This window comes from Haemorhous mexicanus, chromosome 25, assembly GCF_027477595.1.
Source record: "Haemorhous mexicanus isolate bHaeMex1 chromosome 25, bHaeMex1.pri, whole genome shotgun sequence".
Classification (NCBI taxonomy): Eukaryota; Metazoa; Chordata; class Aves; order Passeriformes; family Fringillidae; genus Haemorhous; species Haemorhous mexicanus.
Window position 1 is genome coordinate 4,001,640 of NC_082365.1, and position 23,147 is coordinate 4,024,786.

At 50.0% G+C, this 23,147-nt stretch overlaps 1 protein-coding gene across 1 annotated transcript; it reads left to right on the forward strand.

The window, feature by feature from the left end:
• The first annotated feature begins 156 nt into the window (after window positions 1-156).
• LOC132338446 (complement receptor type 2-like) lies at window positions 157-22,844 on the forward strand. Its single transcript, XM_059867944.1, has 23 exons — window positions 157-385; window positions 1,303-1,448; window positions 3,793-3,984; window positions 5,615-5,714; window positions 6,227-6,312; window positions 6,708-6,920; window positions 8,119-8,301; window positions 9,867-10,055; window positions 10,423-10,620; window positions 11,233-11,418; window positions 11,836-12,024; window positions 13,539-13,718; window positions 13,821-13,990; window positions 14,133-14,289; window positions 15,223-15,468; window positions 17,356-17,529; window positions 17,897-17,953; window positions 18,449-18,628; window positions 19,446-19,628; window positions 20,576-20,764; window positions 21,021-21,200; window positions 21,839-22,032; window positions 22,406-22,844. Exons 2-23 carry the CDS (start codon window positions 1,361-1,363, stop codon window positions 22,556-22,558), a joined length of 3,687 nt encoding a protein of 1,228 aa, XP_059723927.1. The 5' UTR covers window positions 157-385; window positions 1,303-1,360; the 3' UTR covers window positions 22,559-22,844.
• The last annotated feature ends 303 nt before the right edge of the window (window positions 22,845-23,147 follow it).

A 23,147-nucleotide genomic window follows, 5' to 3' on the forward strand; every position in this document is an offset into this window, starting at 1 on the left:
CAGCTCCCCTGAGGCCACCCCTCCGTGCACCCGGGGGCCCAGTGGAGCAGTGATCAGCAAGGATCATCTCAAAGACTTGGCACCTCCACACAGAAAAACCAAACTATTTCAACATCTGCTTGGGTTGCATTCAGTTTTGTATTGTTATTCTCTGGGGGTGGAATAAACTCCTTCCTTCTTGCTCGGGAGGAGTTAATGATTTATGGGTCAGCGGGCCAGCTCTGCTTTCTGCAGAACTGAAGTTTCTCTTTGTGGGGCCAGATCTGAGCATGTGGGCACTATAAAAGTCCTCTTTGCCTGGGGGGCTGGAGGAGAGCAGTCCCTGTTCCGTCCTGCAAGTGCTGAACACGCCAGGGCTCTCCATCTCCTGCCCCCACAGCTCCAGGTAAGACAAATCCCAGCCTGGCACCTCCAAGGGCTCCTCTGGGAGCTGGGCTGGAGCTCTGTGCAGCTCCAGCAGGCACCCAGGCCAGGAAATTAAATCAGATTAATCCAGGAGGGGTGAAAGGGCTGAAAGAAAGGCAGAGGAGTGAAGCAGGCATGGGAGGTGTTGGGTTTAGGGCAAGGAGCACCCAGGTCAAGAAATTAAAACAGATTAAAGCAGGAGGGGTGAAAGGGCTGAAAGAAAGGCAGAGGAGTGAAGCAGGCATGGGAGGTGTTGGGTTTAGGGCAAGGAGCACCCAGGTCAAGAAATTAAAACAGATTAAAGCAGGAGGGGTGACAAAGGCTGAAAGAAAGGCAGAGGAGTGAAGCAGGCATGGGAGGTGTTGGGTTTAGGGCAGGGAACAGGGAGGGGGACCCTCATTCCCAGGAGGGAAGCAGGCACTGGAAGATTCTGGAGCTTTGGGAGGGCTCAGGCTCATAAATGACCCTGGGTAACACAGAGAGGGCTCTTAAAGCTCCCTAGGGGCGCCAGGTAAGTGCAAATTGCACTTCAATTCCATTTTGTAAAGGAGTTTGGTTTGGTTGACCCATGAGCCTTACAGCTTGAAATCCTCCCTTTGCTCAGGGAATCTTTGCACAGCCTGATGGAACTTGTTGCTTGGATATTTCTCTCTCCCCCTGAGGGTGATTGATTGTTAGGGAGCTCTGCTGGTGACCCCTGTAGGATTTCTCCTGACTAGGAATTTCCTTCTAAGAGATTTATTACTACAAATAAAGTGTTTCACTCCTAAGTTTCCAGGAAATAAATTCAGCTGCTGCTCTTCTCCTGTGAGTGTAGGAACTGCTCAGGGTGGAGAAATCAGACCTGTGCATGTAGCTGAGTATAAGACCCCAGACACCCCTCTGCTGTCTTCACAGCTACCGGCCCAGGAGGGGAATGTGGTGACATCTGTGGGACCTCCAGGCAGGAATAAACATGTCAGCCTTGGAGCTGGGGAGGCAGAGGAGCTGTGCAGCCGTGCTTGGGTCCCTCCTCACTGCTGCTCTCCTGGTGACTGTCCACAGTAAGTGAACACGGCCACCAGCATGAGCTGAGACCCTGGGGGAAAACCTTCTCCTGGGCTTCACAAGACTGGGCTCCTTCTCCTTTCCTCATTGCCTGTGCCCTCCAAGGGCTCTGTCAGTCTTTGTGATCACATCTTCCTTTGCCTTTCTTCCCCTTTTCTGTGGGAAGCAGGCACAGAACTATTTTAGCTGGAAAAGTGCAGTAACTTATACTAAGTGGGGAGAAGAAATGCTTCCTTTGGACTTTAGAAATGCTTCCTTTGGACTTTGTGTCCAGCCTTTGAACCTGCTGGGGGAGATGCAAGGAGTGGGCCTGGAGGGGTCAGATCCCTGCCAGCCCCAGGCTGCTCTGCTCTTTGCTTTGAGGGGTCTTTGGGGCACTGAGGGGGTCCTCAGAGGACCAAACCAGAGCAATCTGTGACACGGGCTTGTGGTGGTTGTGAGGTCCCCAGGATGAGGTGAGAGATGAGAATCTGACTCCTGGTTCTCAGATAATACAATATAATAAAATAAATACAATATAATAAATATAATACAATATAATAAAATTAATATAATAAAATTAATATAATATAATATAATATAATATGATACATTATATTATATTATTATATAGAATTTTAAATATTGTATAACATATAATATAATATAATATATTATATATCTTATAATATATTATACATTATATATTATATATTATATAATTATTCATATAACCTTATAAATTATATATTATTATAAGACATTATATATTATATAATATAGAATATAGAATTATATAATATAATTATATTCTACATATTATATTATATCATATTATAAAATATATTATATTATATTATATTATATTATATTATATTATATATAATTTTAAATATTGTATATAATATAATACATTATATTATATTATATATCTTATAATATAATATATTATACATTATATATTATATATTATATAGTTATTCATATAACATTATATATTATATATTATTATATTATGAGACTATATATTATATAATATATAATATAGAATTATATGATATAATTATATTCTACATATTATATTATATTATATTATATTATATTATATTATATTATATTATATTATATTATATTATATTATATTATATTATATTATATTATATTATATTATAATTATATTGAATCTTACTAAAACTATACCAAAGAAAGAGAAAGGATGCATCAGAAGGCTTTGCAAGAATGATAATGAAAGCTCATGACTGACTCCTCAGAGTCTGACACAGCTGGCTGTGATTGGTCATTAATTAAAAACAATTCACATGGAACCAATCAAACATTCACCTTGTGAAAAAAGCCAATCACTTGGTTTTAAAATTTTAAAAGTTTAATAGTAACAAAATGGTTATAAAAATAGCAATATAATTAGAGTAATAATAATTTGGACAATTTGGATTAGGACAATATGAGAAAGAGTTATGGACAGTCCGGGTACCTTTTCTGGGCAAAATAAGCCCAAAAAGGCCCCACAGTAACAGAGGATTAACCCTTAAAAGCAACAGCCTGTTGCACATTCATACACCTCATCCATGATGCACAAATTCCACTCACACACAGGATTCTGTCTGGGCAGGGTCAGCTTCTTCCTCTGGATCCTGACGGCGTCTCCAGGGCTGAGGGGGCAGGAAGAAGTTTGTTTCTCCCGATAATGGGGCAATAAATTCTCTTTCTCTGAAAGATTCAGATGTCCTGTGGCTGCTATCTCAGTGCGAGTACCTCATTCCTTTCTTAAAAAAATATCTCACATACATGGTTTCTATTTTAACATTATGTTATAACCTAAACTATATTTAACACACTGCTTTGAAAAATTAATACAGCATCACTTTCTAACACAACTCAAATAATATTCATTTCAATATTGGCGAAGAGCCAATCACAAAATACACATTTTTCACACACCTGTTGGTAAACAATGTCCAAGCCACATTCCAAAGCAGCAAAACACAGGAGCAGCAATCAGATAATCATTGATTTCATTCCTCTCTGAGTCCTCTCTGCTTCCCAGGAGAAAACCCTGGGCTAAGAGGATTTTTCAGGAGATACCATGGGTGTTTTCATTCCTCTCTGAGTCCTCTCAGCTTCCCAGGAGAAAACCCTGGGCAAAGAGGATTTTTCAGGAGATACCATGGGTGTTTTCATTCCTCTCGGAGTCCTCTCCCAGGAGAAAACCCTGGGCAAAGAGGATTTTTCAGGAGATACCATGGGTGTTTTCATTCCTCTCTGAGTCCTCTCCCAGGAGAAAACCCTGGGCTAAGGGGATTTTTCCGAAGGTGCCATGGTGACAGGGCTCTGTGTCCCCAGGTCTCTGCCCCCTTCCGCCGCGCTTGCCGTCGGCAGAGCCCAAGCAGAGGCTGGAGGGCGTCGAGCTCTTCCCCTATGGCTACAGGATGGAGTTTGTCTGCAGGCCAGGCTATGGGAGAAGTGCTCGCACTCCAAACGTCCTCATCTGTGGAGTGGATGGGCTGTGGCATGGACCCAGTGACATCTGCACACGTGAGTGTGTTTGGGGGGTCCTTGCCCTTGGGTGTGGGAGTTTTGGGGTCCTCAGGTGGAGGAGGAAGGAATGATTCTGACTCCATGTTCTCAGAAGGCTGATTTATTATTTTATGATATTATATGATATTAAAGAATACTATACTAAAACTATGATAAAAGTGTCAGCACCCAGGAAATCCCTCTGGCTGCCCTGGAGGGCTCGAGCCCCTGCTCGGGGGGCTCAGAGACCTTGGCACAGAGCCCAAGACCCCTGTGCCTTTGATTTAGCCCTTGGAAAAAACAATCACCAACCTTGTATGAAGAATTACAAGTCAAGACAGTTTAAGTAGAATAATAGTTCGTCATGGGGTGAAAAATAGATTTTTTTGGGGGTTTTTAGAATGGGCGTTCAGGGGGCATGATGGAGGGATCTGGGCATGTCCAGCCTTTCTCCTTCTTGTCCTTGGCCTCCACCTTCTGGGTGATGGTGGCATTTTTGGACTGGTTTAGAGTAGAAGCTCACTCTCTAACACAGGTGATGGGTATTGGGAAGTTACTGTAAATAATGTACAGGTAGTTTTTAGTATAAAAAAACAACACCACCTCTGAGGGTGGTCAGAGTGCCTCAACCCAACCTGCCAGACAGAGCTTGGCAGGTCAGAGAAAGAATTTTATAGATAAGAAACAATAAACAACCTTGAGAAAGAGAACAGAAGAATTCAGACTCTGCCTTTGACTGCCAGGCTGGGAAAAGAGGCTTGTACCTATCTCAGAGTCACTGTGACAAGCAGAGATTCTGAGATAAAAGAATACTAAAGAATAGAGAAAGGAAACAGACAGAAGGCTACAAAGAATGATCATGGAAACCCGTGACTCTCCCTTCAGTGAGTCTGACACAGCTGGCTGTGATCGGTCATTAATTAAAAACAATTCACATGGAACCAATCAAACATTCACCCGTTGGATAAACAATGTCCAAACCACATTCCAAAGCAGCAAAACACAGGAAAAGCAAATCAGATAATTATTGTTTTCCTTTTTCTCTGAGGCTTCTCAGCTTCCCAGGAGAGGAATCCTGGGCGAAGGGATTTTCCAGAAAATACGACAGTGACACTTGGGTTGGTACAAGATCATCTCTAGGGTCCCTCCCAACCCCAACCATTCTGTCATTCTGTGACTCTTGGTTTTGATTGCTGATGCAGCCAGCTCCTTCTGTTGGAGCAGAACCCAAAGTGAGCCCTGGGGATGCTGGCAATGAGTGTCCTAAGGGAAGCACCAGGTCTGTTCCTCTGGGTGATGGCAGTGATGGCAGGAGCTGAAATCACCTCTGGAGCTGGCTGTGCTTCACTGCTGACTCAAAGGATGTCCTCCTGCTCAGGCATTTGGAGCCCCTGTGTCTAGAAAAGCACTGGAGCTGCAGAGGGAGGGTCCTTTAGCTGGGAAGAGACGCTGCCACAGGTCACTGCAAACCCCAGGGGCAGCAGCTCACGAGGCAGGTCTGGCCAGCACCGGGAATCACAGAATAACCTGGGCTTGGAGGGGACATCTGGAGGTCTCTGCTCCCTCCCTGGGCTCAGAACTGGGCAACTCTTTGGCTCTCCCACCAAGAAGCTGAGCTGGGAGCTGACTGGAGCCCTGTTGTCCCCAGCCAAGAAGTGCCGCTACCCCAGGGAGCCGGCCAACGGCAGACTGGTCCTGCCTGGAGCGTTGACTTTGGGTACCAAAGTGAACTTCACCTGCAACACTGGGTAAGCCACGAGCACCTGGGCCACAGGGCTTCTTCCTCTCCAGCCAGTTTTACAGTTCTTTCCCCCTTTGCTGTCAGAGCCTCTCCCATGTAGGTAATTGCAGACCCAGAGTGAAAAACCTTTTAAGCTTTCCTTTGGGAGCTTTAAGACTGACTGTGAGTGTCTTAATCTCCTGCTTTGAGGCAGTTCTTCCCAAAGTCAGGTTCACCCTCCTGGCTCTTTTCAAACCATTCCCAATGTTTCAGTGTCCTTTTGAAAGAAGGATGTGAATATTGAGCTCAGAGCTGTAAGTAGTTGATAAAGTTTATGCATTTCCTTAGAAATGTGTCATTTTAAAAATTAAATAAAAATGTTTTTGTTGAAAGCCAGTGTGTCCTTGAGGAAGTGACACTTTCTGACCAATTTCTGGTCTCTGGAATTCTGACAAAGGAGCCCAAACCTCCTGGTGGAGATGTGGGTAACACGTCAGGACTGAGTCTGTGGCTTAATTCCCTCTCCCCTGTCTCACACAGGTACAGACTCATTGGACACTCTGAGATTGAATGCATGCTCAGAAATGAGGTTCCTACATGGAACAGAGACATTCCCACCTGTCAGGGTAAGCAGAGTTCCTTAATTACCTATTCTTTAATTATCTGGGGTGTGGCCGGGGCTGGATGAAGAGGCTGTTGTGTAGCTCTGCTGAGGATTTTGGCATCTCAGTGCATGGTGGAGCCTAGAAAGACATTTTTAATCTGTGTTTTCCCTCCTGCAGAAATGTTCCTTCACTCTCTGGGAGTGATGCAGCTGCATTTGAGCCTGGGATATCCCAAACCCTCTCAGTGCCCAGCCAGAGCTCGAGGCTGGTGCAGCTCCTCAAGACTTGCCTTTGATTTCAGACCCTTCTGCTACCTCCTGTTTCCACCTTCTTCTGGCCAGATCTTTGGTTTAAAACTAATTATTTTTTTTTTCTCTTCTCTTCATTCCCATGATGATCTTCCCCTCCTTCCACAGCAATTCCCTGTGCACCCCCTCCAGAAATAGCAAATGGGCAGCACAGTGGGATGGACAAGGACCATTTTCAGTATGGGGACTCTGTCACCTACCAGTGCCACAGGCCCAGGAGGGGAGAGAGACCTTTCTCCCTGCTGGGAGAGGCCTCCATTTTCTGCACAAGCACAGACAACCTGAACGGTGTGTGGAGCAGCCCAGCTCCGGAATGCAAAGGTGAGCTGCTCCCACATCCCAGCACCAGCCCCTGCACTGCTGCCTGCTCCTGCTCTGCTGTTTCCTCCCTTGGAACCTCCTCTCCTCTTCATCCTGCTGGAATGGAATCACCTCTTGCAGATGGGGCCCTCTGAGTGTGGCAGCTGTGACAGGAACTGGGGTCTCCCCTCCTGGTCACGGTGTCAGCAGGGAGGTGGGAGTGGGAATCTGCTGTGTTCACAGGGCAGGGGAATCCCTCTCACCTGCAAAGAATTCCCAAATCTGCTCCCCTGGGTTCTCTTTTGCCTTAAACACCCCTGCTGCAACATGGGGCAAGATGTACAAAACCACCATGTCACCCTGCTGCTGTCCTGGCCCTCTTCAGCCCTTCTGAAAAAGGTGATGGGGGCTTTTTCAAAACCCTCGTATCCCACAGATCTGCCTTGGTTTGGAAAGACAGATATCTGCTAAGGAAGGCAGGAGCCTCCCCTGAAATGGAAAAAATGTGAACCCCCTCCCTCTGAATTGCTATAAATTTTAGATTAAGGGGCTCCCAGGCAAAAAAAAATATAGGAGCAGGAATAACAGTTCTTTACTAGGGAAGAAAATAAAAAGATAAAATAAACAATGCAGTAAACTAAACCAACACTGACAGAGCCAGAGCACAGCCTGACACCCTGTGGGTCAGGGTGCTGGCAGCAGTCCCACTGGAATTGTGGCTCAGCCCTCCTGCAGTGCCAGGGGTGGTTCTGGTTCTGTGTTCTGGAGCAGTGATCTTGTAGAAGGGTGTAGTTTTCTCCTGAAGATCCAGTGGAAGAAGAGGCAGCTGCTGTTCCTCTGGAAAGAGGGAGAAGAGGTAGCTGCTATTCTCCTCTAGGAAATCCAGTGGAGAAGCTGTGCTGGTGTTCCAGAATCTCCAGATTATATCTGGGTAGGAATGCTTGGCTCCTCCCTCTGGGCTCACATCTCCCAATGGGATGCTGTAGCTCTTATCAGCCATGCAGTGACATTCAATGGCCTCTTATCAGCAGATGTCTGCCCAGAGGGAGGAGTGGGTGTGGAAGAGATTAAAAACTGCCCAATTAACAGAAGAGAACTGCCACACCTCTAACAGATGGCAAACAGAATACACCCTGCCTTGCAATCTGACAGTATCATAACCCCCACATCTCCTATCTGGAGCCTAACTGCTGCTTCCCTGTGTGCTCCCCTGGCACAGTGGTGACCTGCAAGCAGCCAAGAGTGGAGAACGGGAAGCTGCTGAGCAGGTACCAGCCTGACTACAGCTTTGGGGACACGGTGGTGTTCGACTGTCACCTGCACTACAGCCTGAACGGCAGCGAGGCCTCCACCTGCAGGGACAACGGCCTCTGGGAGCCCCCCCTGCCCCTCTGCCAGCTCAGTGAGTCTGCAGGGACAGGGCTGTACAGCACTGAATAGTTCATTTAGTGTTGTGTTGCACTGGGTGATTGGAGATTTGCACTGAGTAGGTTTTATATTGCACTGAACAGTTCATGTTATGTCACATGGTTTGTTCTTCCCATCTCTTATCACATGGTTTTCCCTCACACACCCTTCTCCTCAGTGCCCCTAGTGGTGGTCTTTCCCCTGGTCAGTCCCTCATCTCACCCCTCCTCACTGGTATCCCCTTGGCTGTGGTCATTAAATAGTTTATTTAGTGCTGTACAGCACTGAATAGTTTATTTAATTGTTGTTTTGCACTGGGTAATTGGAGATTTGCACTCAGTAGTTTTAATATTGCACTGAACAGTTCGTGTTATGTCACATGGTTTGTTCTTCCCATCTCTTATCACATGGGAAAATGGGAAAATGGTTTTCCCTCACACACCCCTCTCCCCAGTGCCCCTGGTGGGGGTCTCTCCCCTGGTCAGTCCCTCCCCTCAGCCCTCCTCACTGGTATCCCACTGGCTGTAGTCCCTCTCCTCCAGCCCCTTTCCAAGCTCTTAAAACCCCCTAGAGGCAGCTGGCCCGGCCTCTTTCCCACCTTGGAAATAAATGTAGGATGTTGGTCTCCACGTGAAGAGTGCTTCTGGTCTTTTGCCTTTGTCCCTGTAAGATTGTGTGGGCTGAGGTCCATAGCTGCTGGATTGGACCTGGACAGCCCAGCCAGACACAGATTCTTACAGCTGGCACCCAGCGTGGGTTGGGGATCCTTACAGGACAGCACCCCTGGGACCTGAGTTGGGGATTGTTACAGGACAGCACCCCTGGGACCTGAGTTGGGGATTCTTACAGAACAGCACCCCTGGGACCTGAGTTGGGGATTGTTACAGGACAGCACCCCTGGGACCTGGGTTGGGGATTCTTACAGGACAGCACCCCTGGGACCTGAGTTGGGGATTCTTACAGGACAGCACCCCTGGGACCTGAGTTGGGGATTCTTTCAGCACAGCACCCCTGGGACCCTCCCCTGCTCAGGGAGTATTGGCTTGATTGGAAATTACAGATTGTTGTAACAGGGAAAATCGTTGTGTGGTACAAAATCATAGACCTGGAATGGTTTGGGTTGGGAGAGACCTTAAAGCCCATCCCACCCACCTCCTGCCGTGGGCAGGGACATCTTACACTGGCCCAGGTTGCTCCAAGCCCTGTCCAACCTCTCCTTGGGCACTTCCAGGGTTGGGGCAGCCACAACTTCTCTGGGCATCACTCTCATAGGGAAGAATTTATTCCCAATATCTGATCTAAACCCAACCTCCTTCATCTTAAAGCCCTCCACCCCTGTCCTGTCACCTCATGCTCTTGTGAAAAGTCTCTCTCCAGTGGAAAAAAAAATATCTGTATATCTTCATTTGTCTCCTTTGCATTCCCTCTTTCCCCTTCCTGAACCTGGATGATTCAATGCATCTCAGAATGAACAATGTGAGCCTGTGGTTTTCACCCAAATCCCCTCCATGCCAGGCCCTGTGATGCAGCACTGTCCCTAAGCTGCTGTCTCACCCCCAGGCAGCTGTGATGACCCCCCAGACGTGAGGAATGCTGTGAAAACCAGACTGGCTGGCAACCTGTTCCCTGTGGGCACCGTGGTCACCTACGAGTGCCAGCAGGGCCACCAGTTCCGAGCGGGGAAAACCACCTGGGACATCAGCTGCCTGCAGGACTTTGTGTGGAGTGAAGCCCCACCTCCGTGTGAAAGTGAGTGCCTGGGGCTTTTGTGGCTGCCAGAGTGTGTGAAGGAGCTGCACGTGGGCTGGGCACAGCCTGGGGGACAGGGGGATGCTCCAGGGCCCAGCCTGGTCTTTGCTGACCCTGGAATTCCTTTGATTTATTTCCCAGCTGCAGAGCTGGCTTTGCTTTATTTGCCAGCTCTGGAAAACATCCATTGTGCTCTTGAGGGTGCCCCACCAACATTCCACCCCCCAGGAAAGCCCAGGGATGCTTTTTGGGGCAGATTTAATGTCGTGATGGGTCTGTCCATCCATCCTTGTCTTCACAACAAATTTCCTGTCACCCACTTGGCTTTGCCATGGTTCCACCCTCGCTGATGTTTGGCATTTCCCAGGAATTCCTTGCCCAGATCCACACATCCCAAATGGAAAACCCTTGCACCCATGGCAAGTGAAAGAGGTGTATGAGAGCGGGGACAGGCTGGAGGTGGCGTGCAGTGAAGGATTTGCTCTCAAAGGCCGTGGCAGCAGCGTCACCCTCCACTGCAGCAGCGATGGTGAATGGGATCCAGAGGTGCCAGAGTGCATTCCAGGTGGGACAGAGTGGAGGGATGAGCATGACAGAAGCCATGGAGAATTTTCCCCCCACTCCAGGTGACCCCAGGCAGCAAAAGGTCCAGATGGGCCCCTGGGAAAAGGGTGGGGGTTTGGGAGGGCTGAGCTGGTGTCTGGACGGTGCAAGGGGGGTGTGTTGGAAGCTTCTAGAGGCTTGGGAGGGTCCTCAGGAACCCAGGGAGACATTTACCCAGCTGGAAGGGGATGTGGTTTGGGTTTGGGGCAGCTTTGCTGACATGAGGCTGGGGAGCAGGGGATGTTCCCAAGGCATTTCCCCTGTCAGGAGAAAATGAGTAAACAACTGACAGTGCTCCAAATCCTGACCCAGTACCACAGCAATATCTTGAAAAACTCAGGAAAACCTTGGCAGGAGGGAAAAACCTGCTCCACCTCCCAGGGCAGGCAGATTAGAGCATGGACAATTCCCTGTACTGACCCTTCAGGGTTACAGAGGCAGCCTGAGACCTGCACCTGGGGCATGGCCACTTTTCTGCCCAGGTTCAGGTTTGTTGGCAGCTCTTCTCCATAGAAAGCATGCCTGGAGTTCCTTTTGGAAACACACAACATCTTTCATTTCCCATTATTTCTAGAACCACATTGCCCAAAGCCAGACATCCCTCATGGAAAGGAGGTTGATAAAAGCAGCAGTGACTACACAGTGGGGGCCCAGGTGAGGCTGGCCTGTGAGGAGGGCTTTGCCCTCAGGGGCAAGTCCAACTCCATCACCTGTGGGGCTGATCTCAGCTGGGAGCCCGAGGTGCCCTTCTGTGACAGAGGTACGTGTGACACGCGGGGACAAGAGATCTCCTGCCACCAGTGGGTGATCTGCCTGCAGCACCTGCTGCTGGGGCACCACCTGAGCCAGGTGTCCCCTCCCCAGAGCTGGGATTAGAATCATTGAGATTGGAAAATACCTCCAGCATCATCAGGTGCCAGGTTTGAGTGAATCCCACTGTGCCACATCCAGGTGTTTCTTGAGCACTTCACGAGTGGGGAGGCCACCACTAGAAATATCCTGATATTTCTGGGGTGCTGTGAGAGGCCAGAATCCAGGCAGCAGCCCCTTGAGAATTTGCCTCACACCAAGCCCAAAATGAACTTTGTGCTGATTTCACAGAAATGCTTTTGGTTCTCACCTGCAGGTGATAACTGCACTGCAGTGTCTTTCTTTCTCAATTCCCTTTTCTCCACAGTCTGTGGGCCCCCCCCAGAAATCACCTTTGGGCAGCACTCTGGCAGAGGTGGCAGGGAGTTCCCTTATGGCACCAAGGTGACATACAGCTGTGCAGAGGGGCTGTCCCTGGTGGGGGACGAGTCCCTCTACTGCACCTCGGAGGATGGCAAGAGCCTGGCGTGGAGTGGACCTGCCCCGGAGTGCAGGGGTGAGTGGGTTTGACAGCAAAAGATTTTAAAATCGTAGGAAATTCAGGGAGTTTGAAAGAAAGTTAGGCTTAGTAGGCCCTGGGAAAATGTTAAAGGTAGGCCCTGGGAAATAATTAATGTGGAGGAGACACAAACAAGGCCTTGTATTTGCTGGAATCTGTGAAACTGCACCTGTGTAGTGAGTATATGATCAATGATAGAATTGTTAGATGTGATTAGATATAATTGTTGTTTAAAGAATCATGAGAAGCTGTGTTAGGGGTTTGAGGGGGATCACGAGAAATCCATGCTTGGATGAAATCAATTTATACAATAGAACAATGTAATTTTAATAATTAATATGTTAGCTACAAAGCAATAGAATATAGAATATGTATATAATATAAATATAAAAATAATATATAAATATATAAATATATAAGTATATAAATATATAAATATATATATAAATATATAAATATATAAATATATAAATATGTAAATATGTAAATATAAAAGATAAAATATGTTCAGCTCGAAACCATGTGGGGTCAGATTTGGGTCTGTGCACCCCTGACACCCAGAGCTCTTCAGCAGAAGCACGTGCATGCAATCCTTCTGTGGTTCTGTGTTCCTGAACTCTGACAGTTTGGGGTCACTGTGGGGTCAGGGCATGGCAGTGCCAGCCCTCAGAACAACGGGGTCAAAGCGAGCAGGGCTGCCTGCAGATGCTGCTTCCTCCACAGGAGGGGGGATGATCCCTCTGGAAGTGGCAGACTGTCAGAGCTGGAATGAGAGATGTGGGACTCCAGGGGCTCTCCAAAATGCAGTTTATTGGATCCAAGGTGTCACAGCAGTGCAGGGCCATGGGTGACAGAGCTGTGCCCACAGCTGTCAGCTCCAGCTGCAGGCAGGTCTGGACACCCTGAGTTTAGGTTACAGTGCATTCTATAATTTTCTTTGCTGAGCATCTCAATACAGCAGAACTAATCTGTACCTTAACTGTTACCTATAGCCTATCATAACTCCTGCAATTACCATGTTCATGTCACTGCTCTCCAGTCACTCACAGTCAGTACATCACAGTTCAAGCCAGAAGATGTTTTCAGCTTTCTTGCAGTGGGAAATTCTGAGACCTTTTTTCTACTTGCCACATTTGCTGACTTGTCTGCCTGTGCTCTCTTTCTGCTTGGTAAAAACATCTTGTTTGGGGTGGGTTTATCTTTTGCTCTAAGTCATAAAAACCCCTTCTAACTAACATACTTTTTGTCTCCTTGGTTAACCAGTGAGGCTGACTCAGCAATTCTTTTCTTCTAGATCAAAACTTGCTTCCATCTCTATTCCTTCATCACTCTACATTCAAAAATCTTTCTGCTAAACACACAAATCTGTGTGACTTCCTTGTCCAACTTTCCCCCTTCCCAGCACCAGACCCTGGTTCTCCCCACCGGGGCCAGCAGGGGCTCAGGAGGAGCAGCCCTGCCCGGGTTCTGCTGTGCCCAGAGCCCAGTGCCAGCTCTGCTCTGTCCCGCAGCGGTTCGGTGCCCCAAGCCCGTGGTGGAGAGGGGAAGGATGACCCCACAGATGTTCACCTTTCCCTACGGGCTGCTCCTGCACTTCTCCTGTGAGCAAGGCTTCGTGCTGCGTGGTGCTGCCCAGAGCCAGTGCCTGGCTGATGGCACCTGGGACCCGCCCTTGCCCACCTGCCAGCCAGGTGAGTGCCAGCCCTGCCCTGCTGGGTCACAGGGGGAGTTGGCTGGGTGTTTTCTCCTCCATCTCCTCCCATTATTGGGTTTTTGGTGTGTTTCCCCCTCAGTTCAGTGCCCCAGGCTCCCCAGACAGGATGATGTGGTGGTCAACTTCAACAAGATGTGGTATGAGGTGAATGAAACTGTCACCTTCTACTGCAGACGTGATGGGCGCTTAGGGGCACCTTCCAAAACCACCTGCTCAGCTGATGGCACCTGGACACCACCACCCACGTGTGTAAGTCCCACCAGCTGCCCCCTTTTTCCTGTTTCTTGCCCCATTTGTAGCCTGGAATAGCTCTGGTCCAGCTTCACGAGGGTGGTTGCTTTGTCCCCCCGCACTGGAGTCTCACTCTGTCTTTGTTTTGGTTCTTCTAAAGAGGAAAAGTGATGTGTGTGAAAAGGCTCTTCAAAACACAGCAGCTTTCCAGTGTGGAATTCCACTGTCGGATCTGAAAACCCAGCTGGAAATCCAGAAGCTCTTCCTGGAGATCCAGAAACTTGAAAAGGAGCTAAAATCACCACCTACAGCTGACTGATGGCACTGGGATTGAAAGAACCATCCTCTGAGTGTTGGATCATGATGCTGACTGAGGATTTCTATGACTTTGTAATTTGTGCTAATGCTGAAGTAGCCAGGGCAAAAATTAACAATTGGCCACAGATTTGGTCACGTGAGGAGCCAATGACTTGTGAGTCAATGATTTGTGGGTCAGCTTTTAGAGCTCACCAGGTTCACTTTGTAGATCACTTTATGCCTTTCAAAGCTTCACATTTAGATCTGTTTGCTACACTGGCAGTGCACAGTTAGGAAGGAACTGAGTGGAAAGTGAATTTTGGGGGTAGAAACAGGCATGAAGGTGGTGAGAGTCACTCACCTGCAGCTGCTGCACCTCTCCAGTCTATCCCAGCGCTGCCCAGTTCACCCACACTGCACTCATGAGTGGGAACAGTCCCTTCACTGCCTAATTACTTTTCTCATCACCAGGAAAACCTCAAATCCTCTGTCCTAGCAAAGCAAAAATGCCAGGTATTCTTCCCAAGCAGGATGGAAGTGCCACATCTCTGTGTGTGCCCCAAGGACAAATAACAGAAAGAAATGAATGGTTCTGATTTTTTTTTCTGCACCATCCAGTGAAGGGGAAGCACTGTGTGGGCCATGTGTCTTGTGATGGGACCAGAGATTAAAATAAACCTGAAATTGTAAAAACAGTTCTGTCTGGGTTTTAATAACCTGTCCAATCTCTAGTAAAGGGAAGTATTTCTGTAACAGGTATGAAGTACAGATAATATACAACAAATAGGTTCATTTATTGTGTATGTAAATAACCAGCTCAGTTGGGTGCTGTTCCATGAGTGCAGGGATGTGGGGGGTGTTTCCACAGCAGCCTGAGCCCCCACCCCACCTGCCCTGGGTGTAAACCTGCTCCAGACAGGAGGCCAGGCTGCTGCAGAGCACTTTGTGAACCCCCTTCACTCCCTCTGTGCCCAGAGCAGCCTCCCCTGCCTCGCACATCCCAGGGCTGGGGGTGGTGTCAGTGGCGTCTTTGGGCTGTCCCCAACTTCCCACTGCTGCTTCCCCTTCCCTGGCAGGCTCTCAGGGCAGAGGATCTCTCCTTGCCAGGGCAGCTCCCACCCACACCATGCCCGGGCTCCTGGGGCCAGGGCAGCTCCTGGCAGTGCTGCTCCTGGTGCTGCAGCCCACGGGGACTCAGGGTGAGTGTCCTCCCCTCCCTCCCTCCCTCCCCGGGGTCTGGGCTTCTGGGGCTCTGCTTTCCTTCCACAGGGGCTTTGGGAAGAGCTGATAGAGCCTTCCAGTGCCTGAAGGGGCTCCAGGAGGGCTGGAGAGGGGCTTTGCTCCAGGAATGGCCTGGCAGGGAAAGGGGAATGGGTTTAGGGTGAATAAGGGCAGGGTTAGATTGGGTGTTAGGAAGGAATTGTTCCCTGTGAGGGTGGGCAGGCCCTGGCACAGGGTGCCCAGAGCAGCTGGGGCTGCCCCTGGATCCCTGGCAGTGCCCAAGGCCAGGCTGGATGGGGGCTGGGAGCAGCCAGGGACAGAGGAAGGTGTCCCTGCCCAGGATGGGGGATGGGGTTTAACGTCCCTTCCATTCCAACTTCAATGTCCCTTCCATTCCAAGTCTGATGTCCCTTCCACAATGTCCCTTCCCTGATTCTCTGACTGATCCTGTGATGCCTCAGCCCGGGGGCAGCCCCCAGAGCTGCCCAATGCAGCTGGGCCATGGGCAGGCATCCCCCAGGCTGACCTCAGAACTGCAGAAGTGCAAATCTGCTGAGTACTGAATGTCTCTGGGAAAGGGAATAAGCAGCAGTTTCTGTCTGAAAGTTGGGAGTTCAGTTAAACCCAAACCTTTCCAGAAACTTCTCCAGAGAGCCCAGCCCTGCACCAGCACTGCCTGTGCACACTGCTTTTATTCTTAATATTTATTGCTTTTACTTCCTGCTGCTCCTCAGCCCATTTCCCAAAGCCAAACATTGCTAATGAGTGAGGTGCCAATAATTAATGTGGAGGAGACACAAACAAGATCTTTTCCAAGATATTTTTCATGGGGATGGCACCAAAGGCAGCATGGGTGGCACTGCCCTGGCACAGGGCAGGTGTGGGATGCTGCAGCACCTGGATGAGGACCAGGATGTTCTGACAAGTTTTTAACTCTCTCTTGGTGACCTGCCAGCACTGCCAGGCACGAAGAAACCCCAGTTAGAGCTGCTGGAGTTTTGTTTTCTCTGTTATTTGTGATAAGCCCCCAAATATTTCTCATGGGAGGCATGGAAAGAGGAGTTTTTGTTGGGACATCAGTGATGTGCAGGTGTGACAGAGGTCATGCAGTTGTTGCAGAGCCTCTTTTTTTTGTCAGGCTGGAGGGAGCTGCTGCACCTGAGCTGAGTCACTTGTGCCCTGCCTGAGCAAGGGCTCCAAGGGAAGGTCAGGAAAGGTTCTGACTGTGTGGAAAGGAAACCCTACAGGTTTGGGGTCCTACTGATGGCTCAGGATGTTTATGAACCCCCAAACCCCTGCCTCAGTCCTGCAGTCAGTACACAGCTTTGTCTCTGTGGATACTGACAGCCTGGTCAGAGAGAGGAAGGCAGATAAACTTCCCCAGGAGCTGTTCTGGGGGGTTTTGAGAAGGCTGAGAGAAAGGACTAAAACAATCTTGCAGCTGGTGTTTTCAACAATTGTTTTCTCATAAGGTGTTTACCAAAAGGTGTTTCCTTCATTAGCCAGTGGTGAAGGGGTGTTAATTAAATGACCAATCAGGTCCACCTGTATCAGAACAGCGTATAAAAAGGAATGGGTTTCTAATAAAGAGATAATAAATAAAGTGTATAGAACAAATAGATTCATTTATAGTGTATGCAAATGGACAGCTCAACTGGGTCCTGTTCCATGAGTGCAGGGACGTGGGGGTGTTTCCACAGCAGCTGAAGAGAGTTTGTGTCACCTTCACTTCTGTTCCTTACCCAACAGTGCCACATCTCCTGTCCCAACCCAGCCAGAGCTGCCGTGGCACTTGGCCACCATGGTGTCATTATGCAAGAACACCCCTAAAACCCTTTTTTTGTTTGTTTTTTGGTGCTCCACAGAGGCTCAGTGTCCCATCCCTTCCATTGCACACGGGCAGCTGAGCTCTGCAGAGAACTTCACCACGGGCAGCACCGCCACGCTGCAGTGCGACCCCGGCTTCATGGGCACGGCCAGCACGGTGCGCTGCACAGCCGGCGGCAGGTGGTACCCACGGGTGCCCTCCTGCATCCCAGGTGAGCCCACCTCCCCCTGCTGGCCTCTGCCAGCTGCGGTCGGCTGCTCGCGTTTCCCCAGAAGCACTTGGAGGGGGGTTGGAGGGTGGGCATCACCGGGAGCGCTGCTGGCTGGCAGGATTCAAGGGGCACCAAGGGAAACACAGGCTGGATATCAGGAAAAAGTTATTTACAGAGAGGGTGAAAAAGTTCTGGAATGGCTGCCCGGGGAGGTGGAGGAGTCACCATTCCTGGGGGTGTTTAACAAAGCCTGGATGTGGCACTGGGTTCCAGGGCTTAGTTGAGGTGTTGGGGCTGGGTTGGACTCGACGATCTTGAAGGTCTCTTCCAACCTGGTGATTCTGTGAATCCTCTGGGATCACCCTAGGGAGCGTGAGAAGGAAGCGCAAGAGAAGGAAGAATCTCACTCAGTTCACACTCTCTGGTGAATTTTCCCCGCTGTTCCCTTTCTCTTCACCCCACAGCCAAACTCAGGGATGCTGTTGTCCCTCACTTATTGTTGGGGTTTTCCACCAAGGAAAAGCTCCCGGTGCTGAGTCTCTGCGCTGTCCCTGCTGTCCCCCGGGCAGTGCTGAGTCTCTGTGCTGTCCCCTGCTCTGTGAGCCCTGGTCTGTCCCCAGGGCAGTGCTGAGTCTCTGCGCTGTCCCTGCTCTGTCCTGAGGTTCTGTGCTGTCCCTGCTGTCCCCAGGGCAGTGCTGAGTCTCTGTGCTGTCCCCTGCTCTGTGAGCCCTGGTCTGTCCCCAGGGCAGTGCTGAGTCTCTGCGCTGTCCCTGCTGTCCCCAGGGCAGTGCTGAGGCTCTGTGCTGTCCCTGCTCTGTCCTGAGGCTCTGTGCTGTCCCTGCTGTCCCCAGGGCAGTGCTGAGGCTCTGTGCTGTCCCTGCTCTGTCCTGAGGCTCTGTGCTGTCCCTGCTGTCCCCAGGGCAGTGTCGCCACCCTCCCTCCGTGGAGTTCGCCGACTTCCAGCACCGGCGGGAGTTCCCGGTTGGGACCACGCTGTCCTACTCGTGCAGAGCCGGCTTCTCCCTGATCCCCGGCGTGTCCCCAACCACCACTTGTCTCCAGAACTTCACGTGGTCAGCGGTGCCCCGGCTGTGCCAGAGTGAGTACATCGGTGCCCCGGCTGTGCCAGCACGTCCCCCACGGGGTGACACCGCTGTCACACCCGCCCGTGTGCCGGCCCAGCCGGGCTTCCTGCAGCACCCTCGGCTCTCCCTGGCAGTAATTTCGCTGCTCAAAAGGTGGCGTGCCTGGATAGGAAAAGCTGCAGCTCCCCCTGGTTATTTAGAAGCTCCGCCGAGGGTTCAGGGATGCAGCCAGTGAGGAGCCGTCCCCCCAGCGCGATTTCTAGCTGATCACAGGGCTCTCACAGGTAGCCCCACATTTCTCTTCACAGAAAAAAGCAAGGCACAATTCTTCCCAAGGATATTCTGATCTCATTTGCTGTGCCTGTGTTTGTGCCAAAGTAGGATGCAATGTGGAGATTGTTTACCCACAGTGATGGGGTTTTGTTTCCTTGGCCTGTCAGGGCCAGGTGTGTGTGTGTGTGTGTGTGTGTGGGTGTGTGTGTGTTGGGACTGTCGGGTGACAGTCACATGATTCAGGGCAGTGTGAGCAGAGTGAGTGCTTGGCAGATTCAGTTTAGATGTAATGTAATATAATATAGAATAATATAAGAAAGTCATTAATTAGCCTTCTGATATCAATAGACTCCTCGTCATCATTCTCTCCCCTCCTCGGGGTTGCCTGTGAATACAATACTCACATCCTTCTGCCTTCCAAGAGAAGCACTTGTTATCCTGTAATTGCCATCCCTGGGCCTGCCAGCTCTGCTTAGAGGTGCCTGGCAGCGCTGCCTGGCAGCTTGGCTGGGAATGGCTCTGTGCAAACCCCCCCTCTCTGCTGCTGCTGTCCCCCAGAGGTGCAGTGTCCCAGCCCGGCCATCCCCCACGGGACAGAGACCAGCCCCAGCAGAGCCGAGTACACCTTCGGGCAGCAGGTGGAGTTCCAGTGCGACCATGGCTTCATGCTCCGGGGCAGTGACAGGGTCCAGTGCTCCTCTGATGGGACATGGAAGCCCCCCGTGCCCTACTGTGACAGGGGTGAGTGGGGACAGCGGCAGCAGGGCTGGGGATCCCATCTGTGGGGAGGTGGCACATTCACACTCTCTGGAAAATCCCTTTGCCCAGGATTTTGCTCCTGGGAAGCTGAGAAGCCTCAGAGAAAAGGGAAAACAATAATTATCTGATTGCTTCTCCTCTGTTTTAGTCCTTTGAAATGTGTTTGGAGATTGTTTACCCACAGGTGATTGTGTCATTGGTTTAATGGGAATTGTTTTGACTCTTTGGCCAAGCAGGGCCAAGCTGTGTCAGGGCTCTGGAAAGAGTCAGGAGTTTTCATTGTTATCTTTTAGCCTTCTGTCTGTATCCTTTCTGTATTCTTAATAACAGTTTAGTTTAGTATTCTTTAATATAATATATATATAATATAATATAGTATCATAAAATAATAAATCAGCCTTCTGAGAACATGGAGTCAGCTCCATCGTTCCTTCCTGCCACGGGGCACCCCACAAATACAACAGGGAGGGACAGCAAGGAGAAAACTGTGAGGAGAAGGTGCCCAAGCCACAGCAGTGAAGGGCTTTGGCATTTCCATCTTCTACCAAAACTGTGACTGGTGAAATGTGTTGGTTAATGGGATTTGCACTCATTTCTGAAAGGATTTTTCAAGGGGTTTCTGATGCTTACCATTCCCTGACCTTGCTTAGGAGCAGGATGGAAAAGAGAGAGGATAAGGGAGAGGAAGGGGCTGAAGGGGAGGGGACAGATGCTGCAGTGCTGGGGCTGTGCTGGGGGTGGGCTCCTCTGCTGGGTCAGCCCGGGAGCACTGGCACAGCCATGGCCAAAGCTGGCCAGGGGCAGGGAGGGCTGTGAGGAGAGCAACACTTGCCACGAACACAGAGAACCAGCCTCTCCTCTTCCCTCCCTGCATTCTGCCTCCCGAATGGAATGAGGCAAACCTGACTTTTCCCTTTGCTCTCACACAGTCTGTGGTCCCCCTCCCAAAATCACCAACGGGCAGCACTCTGGCATGGGGCTCACACGGTTCACCTACGGCTCTGAAGTGAAGTACAGCTGTGCAGAGGGGCTGTCCCTCATCGGGGACAAATCCCTCCACTGCACCTCCGAGGATGGGGAGAACCTGACCTGGAGTGGGCCTGCCCCGGAGTGCAGGGGTGAGTGGTCTGGGGTCACTGTGGGATCAGGGCATGGCAGCAGCCTGAGCCAGCCCCTGGGGGCAGTGCCAGCACTCAGAACAGAGCGAGCAGGGCTGCCTGCAGATGCTGCTTCCTCCACAGGAGGGGGGATGATCCCTCTGGAAGTGACAGACCCTGGTTCTCCCCACCGGGGCCAGCAGGGGCTCGGGAGGAGCAGCCCTGCCCGGGTTCTGCTGTGCCCAGAGCCCAGTGCCAGCTCTGCTCTGTCCCGCAGCGGTTCGGTGCCCCAAGCCCGTGGTGGAGAGAGGAAGGATGACCCCACAGATGTTCACCTTTCCCTACGGGCTGCTCCTGCACTTCTCCTGTGAGCAAGGCTTCGTGCTGCGTGGTGCTGCCCAGAGCCAGTGCCTGGCTGATGGCACCTGGGACCCGCCCGTGCCCACCTGCCAGCCAGGTGAGTGAGCATTTTCTCCTCCGCCTCCTGTCCCTGGATTTTTAATGTGCATTTTCCTTCCAGTTCAATGTCCCAAACCCCCACAGCAGGAGGATGTAGTGATTCACTAACAAGCTGTGGTATGGGTGAATGAAACTGTGCCCTTCTACTGCAAATGTGATGGGCATTTAGAGGTGCTTCCAAAACCTCCCTGCTCAGCTGTGGCCCCTGGGGCAGAGCAGAGGGCTTGGGGAGCAGCATTGCCTGGCTCTCTCTGTCCTTGGGGCTTCCTGAGTCCTTCTCCTCTTTGCAGAAGAAACAACCCTCCCACAGCTGGTGTTTTCCAGGTAATAGTTGAGTTTTTATTGGCAGCTGTGTGTAAAGGAGGTCTAAGACAGGTCAGGAGCTCACTGACTTTCCCTTCCCTTACTGCCAAGTGTCCACCCCCTCCGTGGGGGTGCCTGGATTGAGACACTGCCAGAAACAGCAAATCCATAAGGAATTCACTGCCCCTCGCAGGGGCTGCTCTGATCTTGACCCTCTTCTTGAATAGAAGTATTTTTGATTTCACAGCTCCACGATTTTAAGTTCTTCTTCACTTCCCAAACTCCTTTCTGACCTCTGGCTGAGCTTCCTTCTGCCCTGGGTTTTCCTTTCAGTCCTGTGTCCAGAACCACGAGTGCCCTTTGGAAGGCTGAAAAGCCCTTTGGGTGAGCAAAGGTGGTACCAGACCAACGAGACTGTCACCTTGGAGTGCCTTCCTGGCTACCAGCTTCCAGACAATGGAGTGATGGAGAATGCCTGGACAGCCACCTGCTTGCCTGATGGCAGCTGGACACCACTGCCCAAGTGTGTGAGTACCACAAAATTACAGAGTGGTTGGGTTGGGGGGAACCTTAAAGATCATCCAGTCCCATCCTGACATGGTTCAACCTTCCCAGGTGCTCAGAGCCTCAGGTTGTGAGCCTGGCTGAGTCCCTGGGTGGGTGCTGCCTGATTTCTAACATGACAACTGCTTAAACTTCTCAAAAGCTTTTCATTTCTGGTCCTGAGGAGAATGCAGCCCCTGCTGCTTAAACTTCTCAAAAGCTTTTCATTTCTGGTCCTGAGGAGGATGCAGCCCCTGTTAGGACAGGGCAGCCTTGCAGCTGAGCAGTGGGTGGCTCTGCCTCGGCTGCAGTCCATCCTCACAGGCTTTTCTGGGTTTTTTTTTTCCTGTTTAACAGATGAAAGAAGGTGATGCTGATGTGTGTCAAGAGGTTCATTACATTAAATCGACCTTTGAATGTGGTCTGCCTGTGGAAAAAGTGAAAAGTCTGCTGGAAATACAGAAACTGTTCCTGGAGATTAAAAAACTAGAGATGGAACTAGAAAAGTGAAAAGAAACTGGACTCCTGTACACTCACCTTTCCTTTGGTGAACTCACAGTTTGTGCAGTCCCAGCATCTCTAAAAAGGTTCTGGGTGATTTTATGGTTTATGTTTGCATGCCTGAAGCCAGAAAAATAATCAGCAGTGCATGGGAGGCTGCTTTTGCTGTGCTGGATGCCAGAGCAGGGAGTGGGTTTTGCTCTAACCTACAAGCTTGATTTGCTCTTTAACTAATAAGTTGTTTCATGTTTCACATCAGGAAGAGTAGAAAGAAATTAAATTTAGCATTTTAAAATCATTGTCTTAACTGTGGTAAGCTGAGGCAACAGGGAGTGAAGTCCAGAAAAGCTGAGATGAGTCCAGAGTTGGCTCTGAAGGTTCTGCTGCCATGGTTTGGGTACATTTGGGTACAAGGTTTCTGCTGCTGAGGTTTGGGTACATTTGCACCCTGCTGGAAAGAGAGGTGCAATAAGTGTTAAACCTGATTTCTGTTCATCCAGCTCCTGATTTCTGTTTGTCTGGGTAAGGGCAGCTCACAAGAATTGTACTGTAAAGGCTGCCTCCCCTCATCCCTGGGTTCAAACTGCTTCCTGGCCAT

Excerpts from the sequence above, each read along its gene's own strand:
- LOC132338446 (XM_059867944.1), top strand. The coding sequence starts at position 1,361 with ATGTCAGCCTTGGAGCTGGGGAGGCAGAGGAGCTGTGCAGCCGTGCTT. Across the intron at positions 10,056-10,422 it reads AGCCCCACCTCCGTGTGAAA|GAATTCCTTGCCCAGATCCA; the intron begins GTGAGTGCCTGG and ends GGCATTTCCCAG. Across the intron at positions 22,033-22,405 it reads GGACACCACTGCCCAAGTGT|ATGAAAGAAGGTGATGCTGA; the intron begins GTGAGTACCACA and ends CCTGTTTAACAG.